General features: G+C 35.5%; 2 protein-coding genes across 2 annotated transcripts; one reads left to right on the forward strand and one right to left on the reverse strand.

Annotated features, from left to right (window-relative positions):
• Window positions 1–519: 519 nt before the first annotated feature.
• On the forward strand, window positions 520–975 carry PHYBLDRAFT_109349 (heat shock factor-type transcription factor; the record flags this gene model as incomplete). Its single annotated transcript, XM_018428107.1, has 2 exons — window positions 520–563; window positions 648–975. Coding segments are annotated over 2 exons (372 nt in total), but the record flags the coding sequence as incomplete, so codon positions are not given.
• A 10,604-nt stretch (window positions 976–11,579) lies between these two features.
• PHYBLDRAFT_97029 (hypothetical protein) lies at window positions 11,580–13,654 on the reverse strand (the record flags this gene model as incomplete). Its single annotated transcript, XM_018443994.1, has 5 exons — window positions 11,580–12,959; window positions 13,022–13,077; window positions 13,141–13,302; window positions 13,366–13,436; window positions 13,488–13,654. Coding segments are annotated over 5 exons (1,836 nt in total), but the record flags the coding sequence as incomplete, so codon positions are not given.
• Window positions 13,655–13,789: the final 135 nt, after the last annotated feature.

Here is a 13,789-nt window from a genome sequence, read left to right on the forward strand (position 1 = left end):
ATATATAAATCTGTGTATCCAATAGTCAAAATAAAATATCCAAAATAACAGAATCAAAAAAAAAGAGAGAAAAGGAAATATAAAAACAAATAATAAAAATAATGACCACTATAAATATTGAACCTTTTTTAAAAAAAAAAAATGAAAATATAAAAAAAAAAAAAAAACAAAAAAAAATTAACCCAAAATAATAATAATAAATTCCAATTTGACCTTTGTCTTGACACGTACAAACCTTGTCGACAATTAATACACATACACACATACATATACATATATTTATACTTATACTTATATCTATAAAGTGAATAAAGAGCTACAATGAGTAAACCTCCTGCAACAATTGCTCCACTACCAAACCCTTTTTTAACATCATTACCCATCCGAAGTGTTGCATCCATTCAGGCACGTCCCGAAATACAGCCGACCTCTCATCTTCCTGCCATCGCAGCCCAACCCCTAGACCCTTCTCTCGTATCCAATGCCATCACAAACACATCTCATACCCAACAAAGGCCAATGCTTCAGAGGAATGTACCAGCGTTCTTGAATAAGCTATACAAGTAAGTTTTATAAATAAATAAATATATTTAACACAAATGAATTCATTCTAAAAAAAAACTTTTATTTTATATTTATTTATTAAGTATGGTTAACGATCCAGGCTCGGATGAACTTATTCGATGGTCTGACGATGGACAGTCATTTATTGTCATTCGCCACGAAGACTTTGCAAAACGAGTCTTGCCTCGTTTCTTTAAGCACAGCAACTTTTCTTCGTTCGTTAGACAGTTGAACATGTACGGATTCCACAAGGTTCCTCATCTGCAGCAAGGTGTACTCCAGGCCGATTCAGAATCAGAACGATGGGAATTCAGCAATCCTCACTTCCAACGCAACCAACCCGACCTACTGCTTCTCGTTACACGCAAGAAAGGTCGTGATCCAGAGGATAAAGAAACATCCACGATTGATCTCCACCACATAATGGAAGAGATATCAGCGATCAAAAAACACCAGATGGATATCAGCACCCAGCTCAATAGTATACAAAGAGACAACCAATTCTTGTGGCAGGAGACCATATCTGCACGAGAACGTCACCAACGTCACCAGGAAACCATTGACAAGATCTTACGTTTTTTGGCTTCTGTATTTTCGAGCGAGAAAAAATCGGTGTCTATACCAAGAAAAAGACGTTATCTTTTAGGTGATATTGATACAAGCTACAATACCACCAATACCAACAGTAGTAGTAATACCAGTAATACCAACAATAATGGCAATAGAGGCAGTAGCAACAAAAGCCGTTTTGAAAATGAAGACGAAGACGAAAATGAAGATGAATATGAGGAAGATGAAGAGATCGAGAGAAGCAGAAAAATTGCTCGACTTGGATCACCAAAATTCAACCTTGGCGATTATGTTGACAGCCACACTGATCTGTCCATTCACGACAACTCTCTGGCCACTCTTCCAGCTACCCTTTCACAGTCTTCTGAACCGTTTAGTCCTCACCCTTCATCAAATCCTTCTAGTGAGCTTGCTGATGCTATTGCTCTGAATGATAAATCAAAGCAAGGTATATATATATATATATATATAGTAATATCTTTGAACCATCATGAAACGACGCATTTCTTATATATATTATTATTATTCTTATTATTATTCTAACTCTTCTTCATTGCTTGATTTTGTAGCTGTCAATACCCCACCTCCCCCTCCACCACAACCTCCACAAGATCACACCAGCTTGGTAACAACACAGCAACTTCAAGGACTACAGAGCTTATCAAGCTTGATTGCCCTTGCACAATCAAACCCTGCTTTCTTAAGCCAGTTAACCGGAGAAGTACCGTTTCCATCTCCAGACTACATGCCATTTATTGAAAATAGCATGCCATTCAGCAATTATTCGACTCATCCTACTCATCCCACCCATCCTATACCCCCTACTCATTCTACTCATTCTACGCCTTCTACGCCTTCTACGCCTTCTACTCCTTCTACTACTACTTCAACCACAATGACAACCACAAGATTATCCCCTTCAGAAACATTCTCCACTCCATCACCCGCTCTCGGGACGATCAACAATACACCGCCCAACCAAACCACACCTGCTGTGCACGACAACATAGCCACTCTCACCAAAGCTGCAGATGCAATCAGCCAAGGTATCGATGCCCTAGGAACAAACATCGAATCTCTTGCACAACATCTTGGGTTTGATCCGACACATTACCCGGGGGATGAACTGGACTATGTTAATTTGGATGATCTCATAGATACATATGGTAATATATCTTGATACTTATTATATATACAAAATGTGTGTGTTTGGTAACTTATTGTGTTTCACTTAGCTCCTGCTTCAATACAAATACCTGAAAACACCCAGCAATCCTCTCAAGACAAACCCGACATCAAAACAATGGAAGATGGAGATCCCTCTAAACTGGAGATGCCATCTTCTGGTCCAAATTGCAGTGAAGGATAAATTAGGTTTAATTTCTACTTTTTGTTTGTTATTGCGGATTCGATGCATGCATGTAAGTATGTACATGTATATGTGCCTGCTCATGTGCCTGTTCATGTGCCTGTGCCTGCGCCTGTGCCTGTGCCTGTGCCTGTGCCTGTACCTGTACCCGCAAGCAGAGCTATAGTGTAAATTATATTTGTTTAGTGTAATAATGCCCGAATGTGATATATACATATATGTATGTATGTATAAATAAGAAACGGATTATACAGAAATTATATCTGTGTATTAAATGAATAAGCAGAGCTTGGCATAAATACATACATACATACATACATACATACATATATATAACGTAAAATGTGAAATAAATAACTGGGCACCAATTAACATACATATATATATAATACAACTTCCCCCCGATAAAGATGTCGGAAATGACTAACTTTACTGTGTTTTATAGAATTTTTGTAAAATAAATACTTCGTTAGTATATTTTATAGAGTTGAGACTTTGGTTTTTTGTATGCCAATGAATTAAGTATGATGGTTTAAAGAAAGCTTGAATAATCCTCTGAAAAATAATAAAATAAAAATTATAAATGAAGATAAAATGGCTTATGGGAACTTGGTGGGGGATATCAAGTTCTTTGATTTAGTATGCAATAAAACGATTTTGCAACGCTTCACATTTTGGAAAAAGGTAACAACTAAAAAAGAAGAAAAATTCGTGAAATTGACTTTGGTATCTTTAAGTTAAACAAGCAATAGTTTACCAAAGTCTCTAATGGTGAATCATATAATTTTTTAGACCTTTTTTTTTCTCTCTTTATTTTTCGTCAACGCAAAAAGTAAAATTTCGGTGGAAACCAGAGTAAGGTAAGGTATGAGATTATTAACAGCGATACAATGCTTCCGTCGTTTAAGCTCTTTAATGGAGCAAGCTTTTTTTCTGAGAAAAAAAATATGTTTAAAAATTATTTACAAAAACGGTGGCATGATCATGATACTTCATACTTTAAAATGAAAGATTGGCCAATTTGCTCTTGCTTGAAAACTTATTATGACTTTAGGGAAGTGCTGGTAAGGCGGGAATTTTGAGTATGTAGTGTACGTTGCGCAATAAACATACACACACACTTATACAGTGTAAGCCAGCCAATCGATCATTAAACAGCAGTGATTTAAATTGTAATATATATAAAAACTATTTTTTTTGACTCTCTTTAATAATCAACACACTCTTACAGTATCTACTTTTTCTAATATTGAGATACTTTTTCATAAACAATCCCGAATACCTCAGGGCATGTATACCACAAACTGCATAATGTATTTTAAATAGCCGTCTAGTAAGGCGCGGCGGTCCAATAAATAAATAATACCGACAAAAAAGAAAAAAAAAAAAGTATCAATGGTGCTTTTAAGAAATGATATATCTCCTTATTATTATTATTATTAGAGTCTTAATGAATCTTAGCTATACACCCTTTATATACCAAGATTTAAAATCCTTAACCAGTTTGCCTGATTGAAATAAGAATTTGTACAAATGGGGTTTGTCTATGTACTTTAACCTTGAACCTAAATGAATTTCTTCAAGGGGAGTATTCAAGTAATCACAATTTTTTTCCCTTTATCTTGATCTTGGGAACTTGAGACGGCGGGTGTATTTGGTGACCATCGCCATTTGGAAGAGAAAAGCAGCGACATTAGGAGATTGAAACTTGTAGAATGAGGGAGAAAAATAAAAAAGTAAATAGTAGTTGGCAGTAAAGAAGCCAGCAACTCGACTCTAGACACTATACAGCTTGAAAGCTTTTCCTAATAATAAAGTCTTTTACTAGTCACTTTGCCCCCACTCAAGTACTCTGTTGCAGACACGTGTATTCAAAATTGCAAATGATTGGCTCATGTCAAAATAAAAAAAAAAAAGGATGGCGTTACAGTGTGTGGCCCAAAGGCCATAACTTGCGCCTTAAAAAAAGAACGCGTCTCAAAATGTGTGGCCCAAAGATTATAACGCGTTTTAAAAAAAAGAAACACTCACGGTATTATTTTTCTTCTTTGCGCTTTTTCATTAGTTTACTCCAATGTACAGCAACACCAGCAGCAGCAGCAGCATCAGCAGCATCAGCAGCATCAGCACCCGAAAAAAAGTGTCCTTCAACGGCTTGTTTGTGTTTGGCCCAAAGGCCATTCACAAGCATGTCCCAAAGCTGTTGAGACACACATTTCTGGTTAGATTAGCCAAAACTAATCTAGCCAAAGTTTTTGATCGAAAGATCAAAAAAGTGAAAATGATTGGTAAGTAATGTCTCTATATAATAGTAGATAAACAATATAATATTAATCAATAATATACCTATAGCACCAGACCTGCCCAAGGGGCTTAAGCGACGATTGGAGAAAGAAAATGAGCTGGAGCACAAAGCTACAGCTCATTTTATCAAGCAAAAGAAAATGAGAATAGAAGAAGAAGTACGAAGAAGAAGGGATATAGACCCAAGAGAAGCAGAAAGAAGAAGAAAAGCAGAAAGAAGATATGTAGAAGCAGTAAGAAGAAGAGAAGCAGAAAGAAGAAGAAGAGAAGCAGAAAGAAGAGACGAAGAAAGAAGAAGAGAAGAAGAAAGAAGAAGAGAAGAAGAAAGAAGAAGAGAGATAGAAAGAAGAAGAGATGAAGAAGATGATGATTATGAAGAAGAAAGTGATGAAGAAGAAGAAAGTGATGATGAAGAAGAAGAAAGTGAAGAAGAAGAAGAAGAAGAAGATGATGAAGAAGATGATGATGAAGAAGAAGAAGATGATGATGATGAAGAAGAAGATGAAGATGAAGAAGAAGAAAGTGAAGATGGTGATGATGATGAAGAAGAAGATGAAGATGAAGAAGAAGAAAGTGAAGATGGTGATGATGACGGAGAAGAATATGAAGAAGAAGAAGAAGAAGATGATGATGATGATGAAGATGATGATGATGATGAAGAAGAAGAAGATGATGAAGAAGAAGAAGAAGATGATGATGATGAAGAAGAAGAAGATGATGATGATGAAGAAGAAGAAGATGATGATGATGAAGAAGAAGAAGATGGTGATGATGACGAAGAAGAAGATAATGAAGAAGAAAAAGAAGAAGAAGAAGACGAGGATGACGGTGATTATGAAGAAGATGAAGAAGAAGATGAAGACGAAGAATATGATGATGATGATGATGATGATTATGAAGAAGAAGATGAAGAAGAAGAATATAGTGAAGATGAAGAATATGAAGATGATTATGAAGAATAAGGCGAAGAGTTGGCAACAGGAAGCAACAGAAGCAACATACTAACATACTAACAAGCAACAGACACTAACAAGCAACGGGAACTAACAAGCAACGGGAACTAACCTTACTCACAACTAACTACAAACAATTAACTTTTTGAACAACTAACATTATGAACAACTAAAATTACTAACAACTAACTTTACTAGCAAAATCCGGATCAGAGTCATAGCTAGAGTTATAATTAGTTATAAGCATAGCCAAAAAAAATCAACTCTTATATATTTTAACCAAAATGTGTTATTATATATATTAGGAGCTTTGCTCCCCCCTCCCCTCGGGGGGAGGGGCCATTGGCCTATAAAGTTCTATATGAATTTTCCTACTGTTAATTGTGTACGGCACACAATTACCAAGTAGTATAGGCCTTATATTTTATTTTATTAAGAAACAAGTAAGTTAGAGAATACGTGACAAAAGTTATAAGTTGTATGACATGATCTCTAACTTCATCCTGTTTTTCTCATTAGACTAGGAGCTTTGCTCCCCCCTCCCCTCGGGGGGAGGGGCCATTGGCCTATAAAGTTCTATATGACTTTTTCCTACTGTTAATTGTGTGTCGTACACAATTACCAAGTAGTATAGGCCTTATATTTTATTTTAATGAAAAACAAGTAAGTTAAAGAATACGTGACGAAAGTTATAAGCTGTATGACATGATCTCTAACTTCATCCTGTTTTTCTAATTAGATAAAATAAAATGAGCTGCTGGGAGCATCGCTTTTAGCTAAAGGTCTAAATGCGGGATAAAAGTCGAAATAAAAGCGAATGCTGGAAATGTTGTTATATTATATTGCTCGTTTTTTTTTATCATTATGATTACTATCATTATTGCGAAAGTAAAAAACCCCTAAAAAAGTCTGAGGGTGCCCGAAGCCCAGAGACATGTTGTGATGATTATACAAAAGAAACCATGTACATCCGACAATCATCTGAGATTAGCATTAAAGAATATTATCGTTTGTAAGGCAAATAGTAATTGAACATCTTGTTTTCTCTTTCAAGTAATTCGGTAGTAGGTTTGAGTATTACAGCTCTCAAACTATCTTCGACTAAAAGATGGTAACAACAATCGTTACGATGGGACTGAGACTCAAGTCAATTGAGTAGATGAAATAAATAAAAAAAACATAATTTAGAGAAATGACACAAGATTCACAATTTGGTACTTAATGATGATGTTGTCTGAATGATAAGAAAAGAAAACTGACGAGAGGTGTACGTACATTGACAATATATCTTATTATTATTATTATTATTATTTATATGGTCCGTATCGTATTTTACAATAATAATGAAAATGACTTGCTCAGTTATTGGATTATACTCCATAGTAATGAGTCCACAAATGACCAATGAAGCACAAGAAAAAAGTGAACTTAACAAGCTGATATAACGATGATGATTTTACAGTAAGCCATTAGAAGGGAGATGTATGAGAGAGAAGAAGAAGGCATATAGTTTGGCTAGATGTGTTGAGCTTTTTTTTGTGGTTGATCATTACCAAAGGATCAAAGGTAGTTAGCAATAGAGATAAGTAGAGTCAGTACTCGTTATAGTAATAATTTAGCAGGGAAAAGACGGGGAGGAAATAGCTAAGCTTTAGAAACCTGGTAATGTTATGGACGGTTACGCAAGTAAAGCTACTATAGTATCATTCTTTTCAACGATTTGCTCTTTTTTGGAGGGATGTATTGTTAATACTGTGTGGATTTCCCCATTGGTAGTTCGGTTAATTTAAACCATATAAATATAAATTGAAGTTTCTGTATAATGTGGTGTAATCATTAATAGGTTTTGTAGTATAAACACTACAATTAAGTGAAATAAAAAGCAACAGCCAAACACTGGTTCCTTCTTGTTAATGAACCTGGCAAGTTAAAAATCTCCGGAACTGTTACACACCAGACACACGTACACTGCACACTCATACAGTGTAAACCAACCATTACACTACAGGGATTTAAATGGTAACAGATATAAACAATTGGTGTGGACAGACTAAAAGTTCAAAAAAGGGCAAAAAAAAGGGGCAAAATTCTTAATCGGCTCTAATTAGCTAGTTTTCTTCCATTGTCACTAGGATTGAGAAGAGAAGCATTTTTTTATGGGGAATATGTGCCATATAATGAGAGGTCTAGAAAAACTCGCAATAAAAGGTTCTCACTTAATGACAGAGACGGGAATATATGCCCAATTTTATTTAATATGTATTTTGAGCTAATTTTGAACTTTTAGTCTGTCCACACCAACTATACGTTACACACTTCAAGTTTAAACCTAGTAAGCATTATTATTGGCTGGAAAATAAGGACATTTTTTAAACCTCCCTGCTTAAATGTCCAAACTTCATCTTGTTTAAAGTTTTTTTTTTGCAGAGAAGTAGAAGAAGTCTCACCGCAGAGAGCTTGTAAATAGTAAAACGAGCAACTCAGCGGTAACAAAATTCAAAAAAGTAAGATCCCATAAAGCCTTATGGTTTTCTAATTTTACATATAAAAATTGTCGATTATAAAAAAGGTGCACCCTAGCAATAACTCACAAAGTGGAGTACGAGTTTCTATAACGGCAATTTGTAGGTTACTCTAAAGTGGTATGTGCGCTTTTTTGTTTGTTCAAGAGCACAAAAGAAAGTATATGTCTTTTGCTTGTACAAGTAGATACAAAATAGACCAAATAATTACTAGGGAATACATTCATGTATATTTCAAAACCATATTAAGCAATATGTAAAATGTAAAAAAAGAAAGCAAAAAGTATATAAGCATATTATCTGGATCTCAACACAATATGTGACGGGATTTTGAATTCAAGGTTGACTTTTATTGAAATGAGGTTATGATAGTTAAAGGTACAGAATATTCGTATCGACATTGCCATTTGTGACATGAATTTGGAAGTAATCTCAAAAACAAATTGGCAAGGATACACTATCCGAATAGCCAAGGAAGCAAATTAGGATACAGTACTGGAAGATGGTTATATTATTTTTTAAAAATAATAATTAGGACTTAATACAATTGAAATATTGATAGAATGTAAGGTACCCAAGCAGGATTGTGAAGGCTGTGTGAGTCACAGCATCTCATCTTACAGCAGATGTATTGATATGAAACAAAATCTTTAATAAATGTTCTTAATTTGTGGCCATTTGTTTTTGCGGTTGCGTCCAAATTTATGTCACAAATGGCAATTTCGCTACGGATATTTTGTATATACCAAATTTCCACTTCAAAAGTTTGGTTTTCGTTTTCAAACTATAGAAATAGCGAGATCAAATTTTACAGTGGAAATCCTGTAACAAAGAAATTTATCGGATTTAATGATTTCCTACTATATAACGCACATTATAATAGAGAAATAGCAAAAAGGTAAACGTGTAGCCTCAAGGACAAAAGAAGTTATTCCACAATCAGCCTAACAGTCTTAACGTTTCAGTCTGTTAGATGACCAAGAGAACGAAGTACACATAAAATTATAATCAATCGTTTAAACGTTTGTTCTATTGCTGTAAAGTACATCCTGTTTTTCTATAAGATATTCAGAAGAAAGCTTATAAAGTATGTGATGTATGAAACAAGGCTATGAGGGTAACCAACATGTTTGATACACTATGTATAAACTATACTATAATTGACATTGATCTTTGTCCAAATGTGCTTTAAGGTATAAACTGTGTCTTCTTTTTATTTTATTTATTTATTTTAAAAAAAAAAGGATATAAAAGAAAACATGGAATATACTACAGTTCTCAGAGAAAAATAATAATATCAAATGGGATTATGATGGCATTGTACGAGCTTTGTTCTTGGGAAAAACTTCCCAAACCTTTTATTTTTATTTTATTTTTCCTTATTTTATTAGCATGTTTTGTAACAAATCATTATACTTTAACCGTAGTAAATTATACATTTTAGTTTGAATTATGAGTAACCTAAAATATATATATACTTTGTTTGGTCTTCCTTGAATTATCATGATTCAATCTCTTGAATTTTAAAATAAGATTAACTCATAGTCATGGGACTTATTACCCCAGAAGATATCTATCAAACGTGGTCCATTTGTGGTGATTCTACTGGATACATTTTGTGTAGTTTGACCACAATAACAAAATCTTGAATGTTTAATGATCTATCATTATTTTCCCATAATACGTAAATTTATGCTACAGCTACAGCTAAGGAAACAAGGTTGGGCAAAAGAAAATAAAATCGGTCATTTCAAAATTAAATTCCAATATTTGTCTCGCAAATTTCATGGTGGAGGTCATTTAGTGAGTTTATTTTCCCCACTTCAAAACAAAACATAGGATAGCCAGGAGTCTCTTCTTCATACTTACTTAATAGAATAGGCCTCGGAAAGCCAAGTTTATTAAGCTCTATGTCTCCTGGATTTCTTAATATAATGTTTTCAACTTATAAATCCTCGCAGCTGTGTTTGAGTTTTTATCTATTTTTGATTGAGTTTTACCAATAATTATTTTTTAGCCATATTAAGATTATCACAACTCGACACCCTCTCTATTAATATAAATATTATGGTAATTTTTCTTATTTTATCTTAATTTCTTCTTTGTGCGTGTGCTTGCCCGTGTGTCTACTCTTGTGAGCTCCTTGATTTGGTTTCATTAACGGTCTTTGCTCTCTGTGGTACAATAGACTGATGATATATAGAATATAAATATTTGTTTTCTAAAGAGCCTTTTTCCAAACTCTGTCTATTTAAGGCAATTTAAAGAAGTCTAAGAAGAAAAAAAGACAAACATAATATATCACTTGAACAAAACTGAAAGGGATATGAAGCAGTTGCTTTTTCTTTTTGCTGTTTCAGCAAAAACCAGTAATTAATTTGGCCTAAAAAGAAATTATTTTCTTTAGTTTCTGAACGTTTCATGATCTCTTTAAATCAAACGTTTTTTTTGTGATTTAAGAATTATAAGAGTTTGTAATACCTTGGTCTTTAAGAGTTTTTTTTAAATAAACTTCTTTTTTTTATATAGTAATGTGTTTGTCATTTTTTTTATTCTTTGTGGATCAAATTTAAGCTTGCATTATTATCAAGGTTACAAATTAAGAATATTTAAAGTATTGGATGTCAGAATGTTGGGACACTAAAATATTACCTAACTTAGCTTACAATAATAGTAATAGTAATAGTAGCAGTAGTAGTAAATATGTGTTGATAATGAGAGAGCAGTGCTAGTACAGATATAACTCAATCGAGAGGATAATTTTTATTTGATTTATAGGTACAGATTTTTTAAAGATGATATAATATGCTATTAATAAGAAGAGTAGAATATAAAAGAAGTATTAGGAGGTATTATGGAATATATATGAGAGAGGGACGGAAAGTAGAGGAGTAATAGTATGTATGTTTATGTTATGGTATTAATAATGGAGAAAATTTAAAGTTTTGGAGATTCTGGTTCACTTGTATCGTTACGGAAAGCAAGTGTTCGAGTGGCAGCAAGGACAGCTTCATCTGAGCTCCAGTGGAAGAAAGGATAACGATCCTTGGGAATTGGAATAGACCGACCGGTAGAAATACTCTGAGTATCCACCGAGCTCTTGAAGTCCTCCCCGTTCTTCTCATATACTTCCAATACATCCTCAACATCACCATTACCGTTACCAGCCTTCGCTCTTCGGTCTTCGGCGGGTCTCTGTCTGGGTCCATCCTTGGATGCAGGAACAACTGGCAGGATCTCTTGGTGAACGTTCTGAGTATGTTCGCCGTTAGAGCTACCATCGAGTCTTATCTGGTTTCCAAAGCCAGCAACGATGAGGGACCGGCGGATAGAAGGTTGAACAAGGTTTGTGAAATGGAACTCGACATCGTGACCACTGTAACGGTTCAAGGTGTTTTTGGCATCAGCGATGGATTGAAGACCACTAGAATCAAGACGATTGACACTAGAAAAGTCGATGATCAAGGCGTGTAGAATAGGCAATTGACTGCGGGCAGCTTCTTTAACAGGGTCAGCATCATCGTTCCATGCACGGTCACCTTTAGAAATAACAGCACCATGGCGACGGGTATTCTGTTTGGCATATGTGATGATTTTGTCGGAAATGAAACTAGAATTGGGATATGTCACGGATTCTTCGATGCGGCACATTAGAATACCGGCAGGTAAGTCTTCAACAAGGGGACCAAGGGATGGGTGGTTGGTGGGAACATAAAGGTACTTTTGGATTTCTTCTGATTCCTGAACCTTCTGGCTGGTATTTGATCCGGTGCTTGTTGACAAAGGAACACGACCGAGACCCCAGAACCGGGGGCGTGCGATACGGAAAAGGAGAATGACGATCGAGAGACCAAGTGAAACGTAGATACCATACTCGACAGAGGTAAAGAACGTAATCAGGACAGCTGCGACAAATACAAACAATTCCCACAAGCTGACTTTTGCAAGACGTTTGATGTAAGCAGGACCGGACACGAGATCAGCGACGGCGTGGATGACAACAGCTGAGAGAGTGGCATCAGGAATGAAGTAGAAAGCTGGAGTGAGAGCATACAAGGCCAGGAGTACTACGAGAGCAGAGAAGATACCAGCAATTGGAGTCTTGACACCAGATCGAGCTTTGATAGCAGTACGAGAGAAAGAACCAGTAGAAGGATAGGCGCCAAAGAAAGCGGCCCAGATGTTTGTGAATCCAATAGCAATAATTTCCTGATCTGGGTTGATCTGGTAGTCGTTGATACGTCCGAATGATTTTGCAATTGCTACATGCTCAAGAATAAGAATGATGACAGCAGATGGAAGAGAGCTAGCGATAGCACTGATGAGTTCGGTTGTCAAGACAGGAACATGCATGGCTTGGAAACCGGCTGGAACAGTCTTGAGAATACTGATAGGACTTGTGGTCTTGCCGATGTTGATCAAAAAGGCAATGAGGGTACCGAAGATGACGAGGATACCGTTGCGCATAATACTGAAGTAAAAGAGATGCTTTTCGTATTTGGGATAACGGGTGGTGAGTTTCTGGCAAGCGAAACGGATACCGTACAACCAAAGCAGACCAGTCAAACCAAATGCAACATCTACTTGTGTATTTGGAAGGTTTTTGAAGAAGTTTCCGAAAATAAGATAGGCAGAGTCCTGTGTGTTGATACCCTTGATACCAAAAAGTTTTGGACACTAAAAAAAGGGGTCAAAGGATGAGCACAATCATTAAACAGATTATAGTAAATAGATCTTACCTGTCCAATAGTAATTGTGATAGCTGAACCTGTCATGAAACCAGCAATAGCAGGGGCTAATAAAAGAAATGAAACGTATGAGAAAAACTCTAATATCTATATATCTTTGTTATGCATACCTGGAATGAAATCTACAAGAATACCAAGGCGTACAAGACCAATAAACATAGCAATAATACCAGTCATAAGAGAGAGAACTACAGCAACTTGAGGCCCAGTGATGCTAGGATATTCGGTGGTCACGCGAGTAACAGTCTGTCCTACGAGTAGAGACATTACAGCTACAAGACATCAAGATGGTTAGTAAATGATAAATTGATTATTATCATTAATATTTCACTCACCAGTTGGACCAATACTAATATCTTTAGATGTAGCAAACAAGCAGTATACACAGAGACCGACAAACGCAGTACTATTGAAATGTGTAAGTTAAAAATGCTTCGAATAGAATGAGATAACTTACTAAAGACCATATTGAGGGGAAAGCATGGCTAATTTTGCATAACCCATACTCTGAGGTACAATAACAACACCAACAGTGGCACCAGCAATCAGATCACGAACAAGCCACTGGAAGTTGTAACGGTGAATCCAGGTTACAATAGGGAACATGCTGAAAAAATAGTTCTTCGTATATCCCGGCATCTTCTTGACGAAATTCTTAGCCTGAGATTTGTAAGGTTCTTCATCGTAGTCAATTACAATTTCAGCAGTCATTGTAAAGGAAGAAAGGAAGAAAGATGAAGTATAAAGATAATTACAAAG

The sequence above is a fragment of the Phycomyces blakesleeanus genome (assembly GCF_001638985.1).
Source record: "Phycomyces blakesleeanus NRRL 1555(-) unplaced genomic scaffold PHYBLscaffold_5, whole genome shotgun sequence".
Taxonomy (NCBI): domain Eukaryota; kingdom Fungi; phylum Mucoromycota; class Mucoromycetes; order Mucorales; family Phycomycetaceae; genus Phycomyces; species Phycomyces blakesleeanus.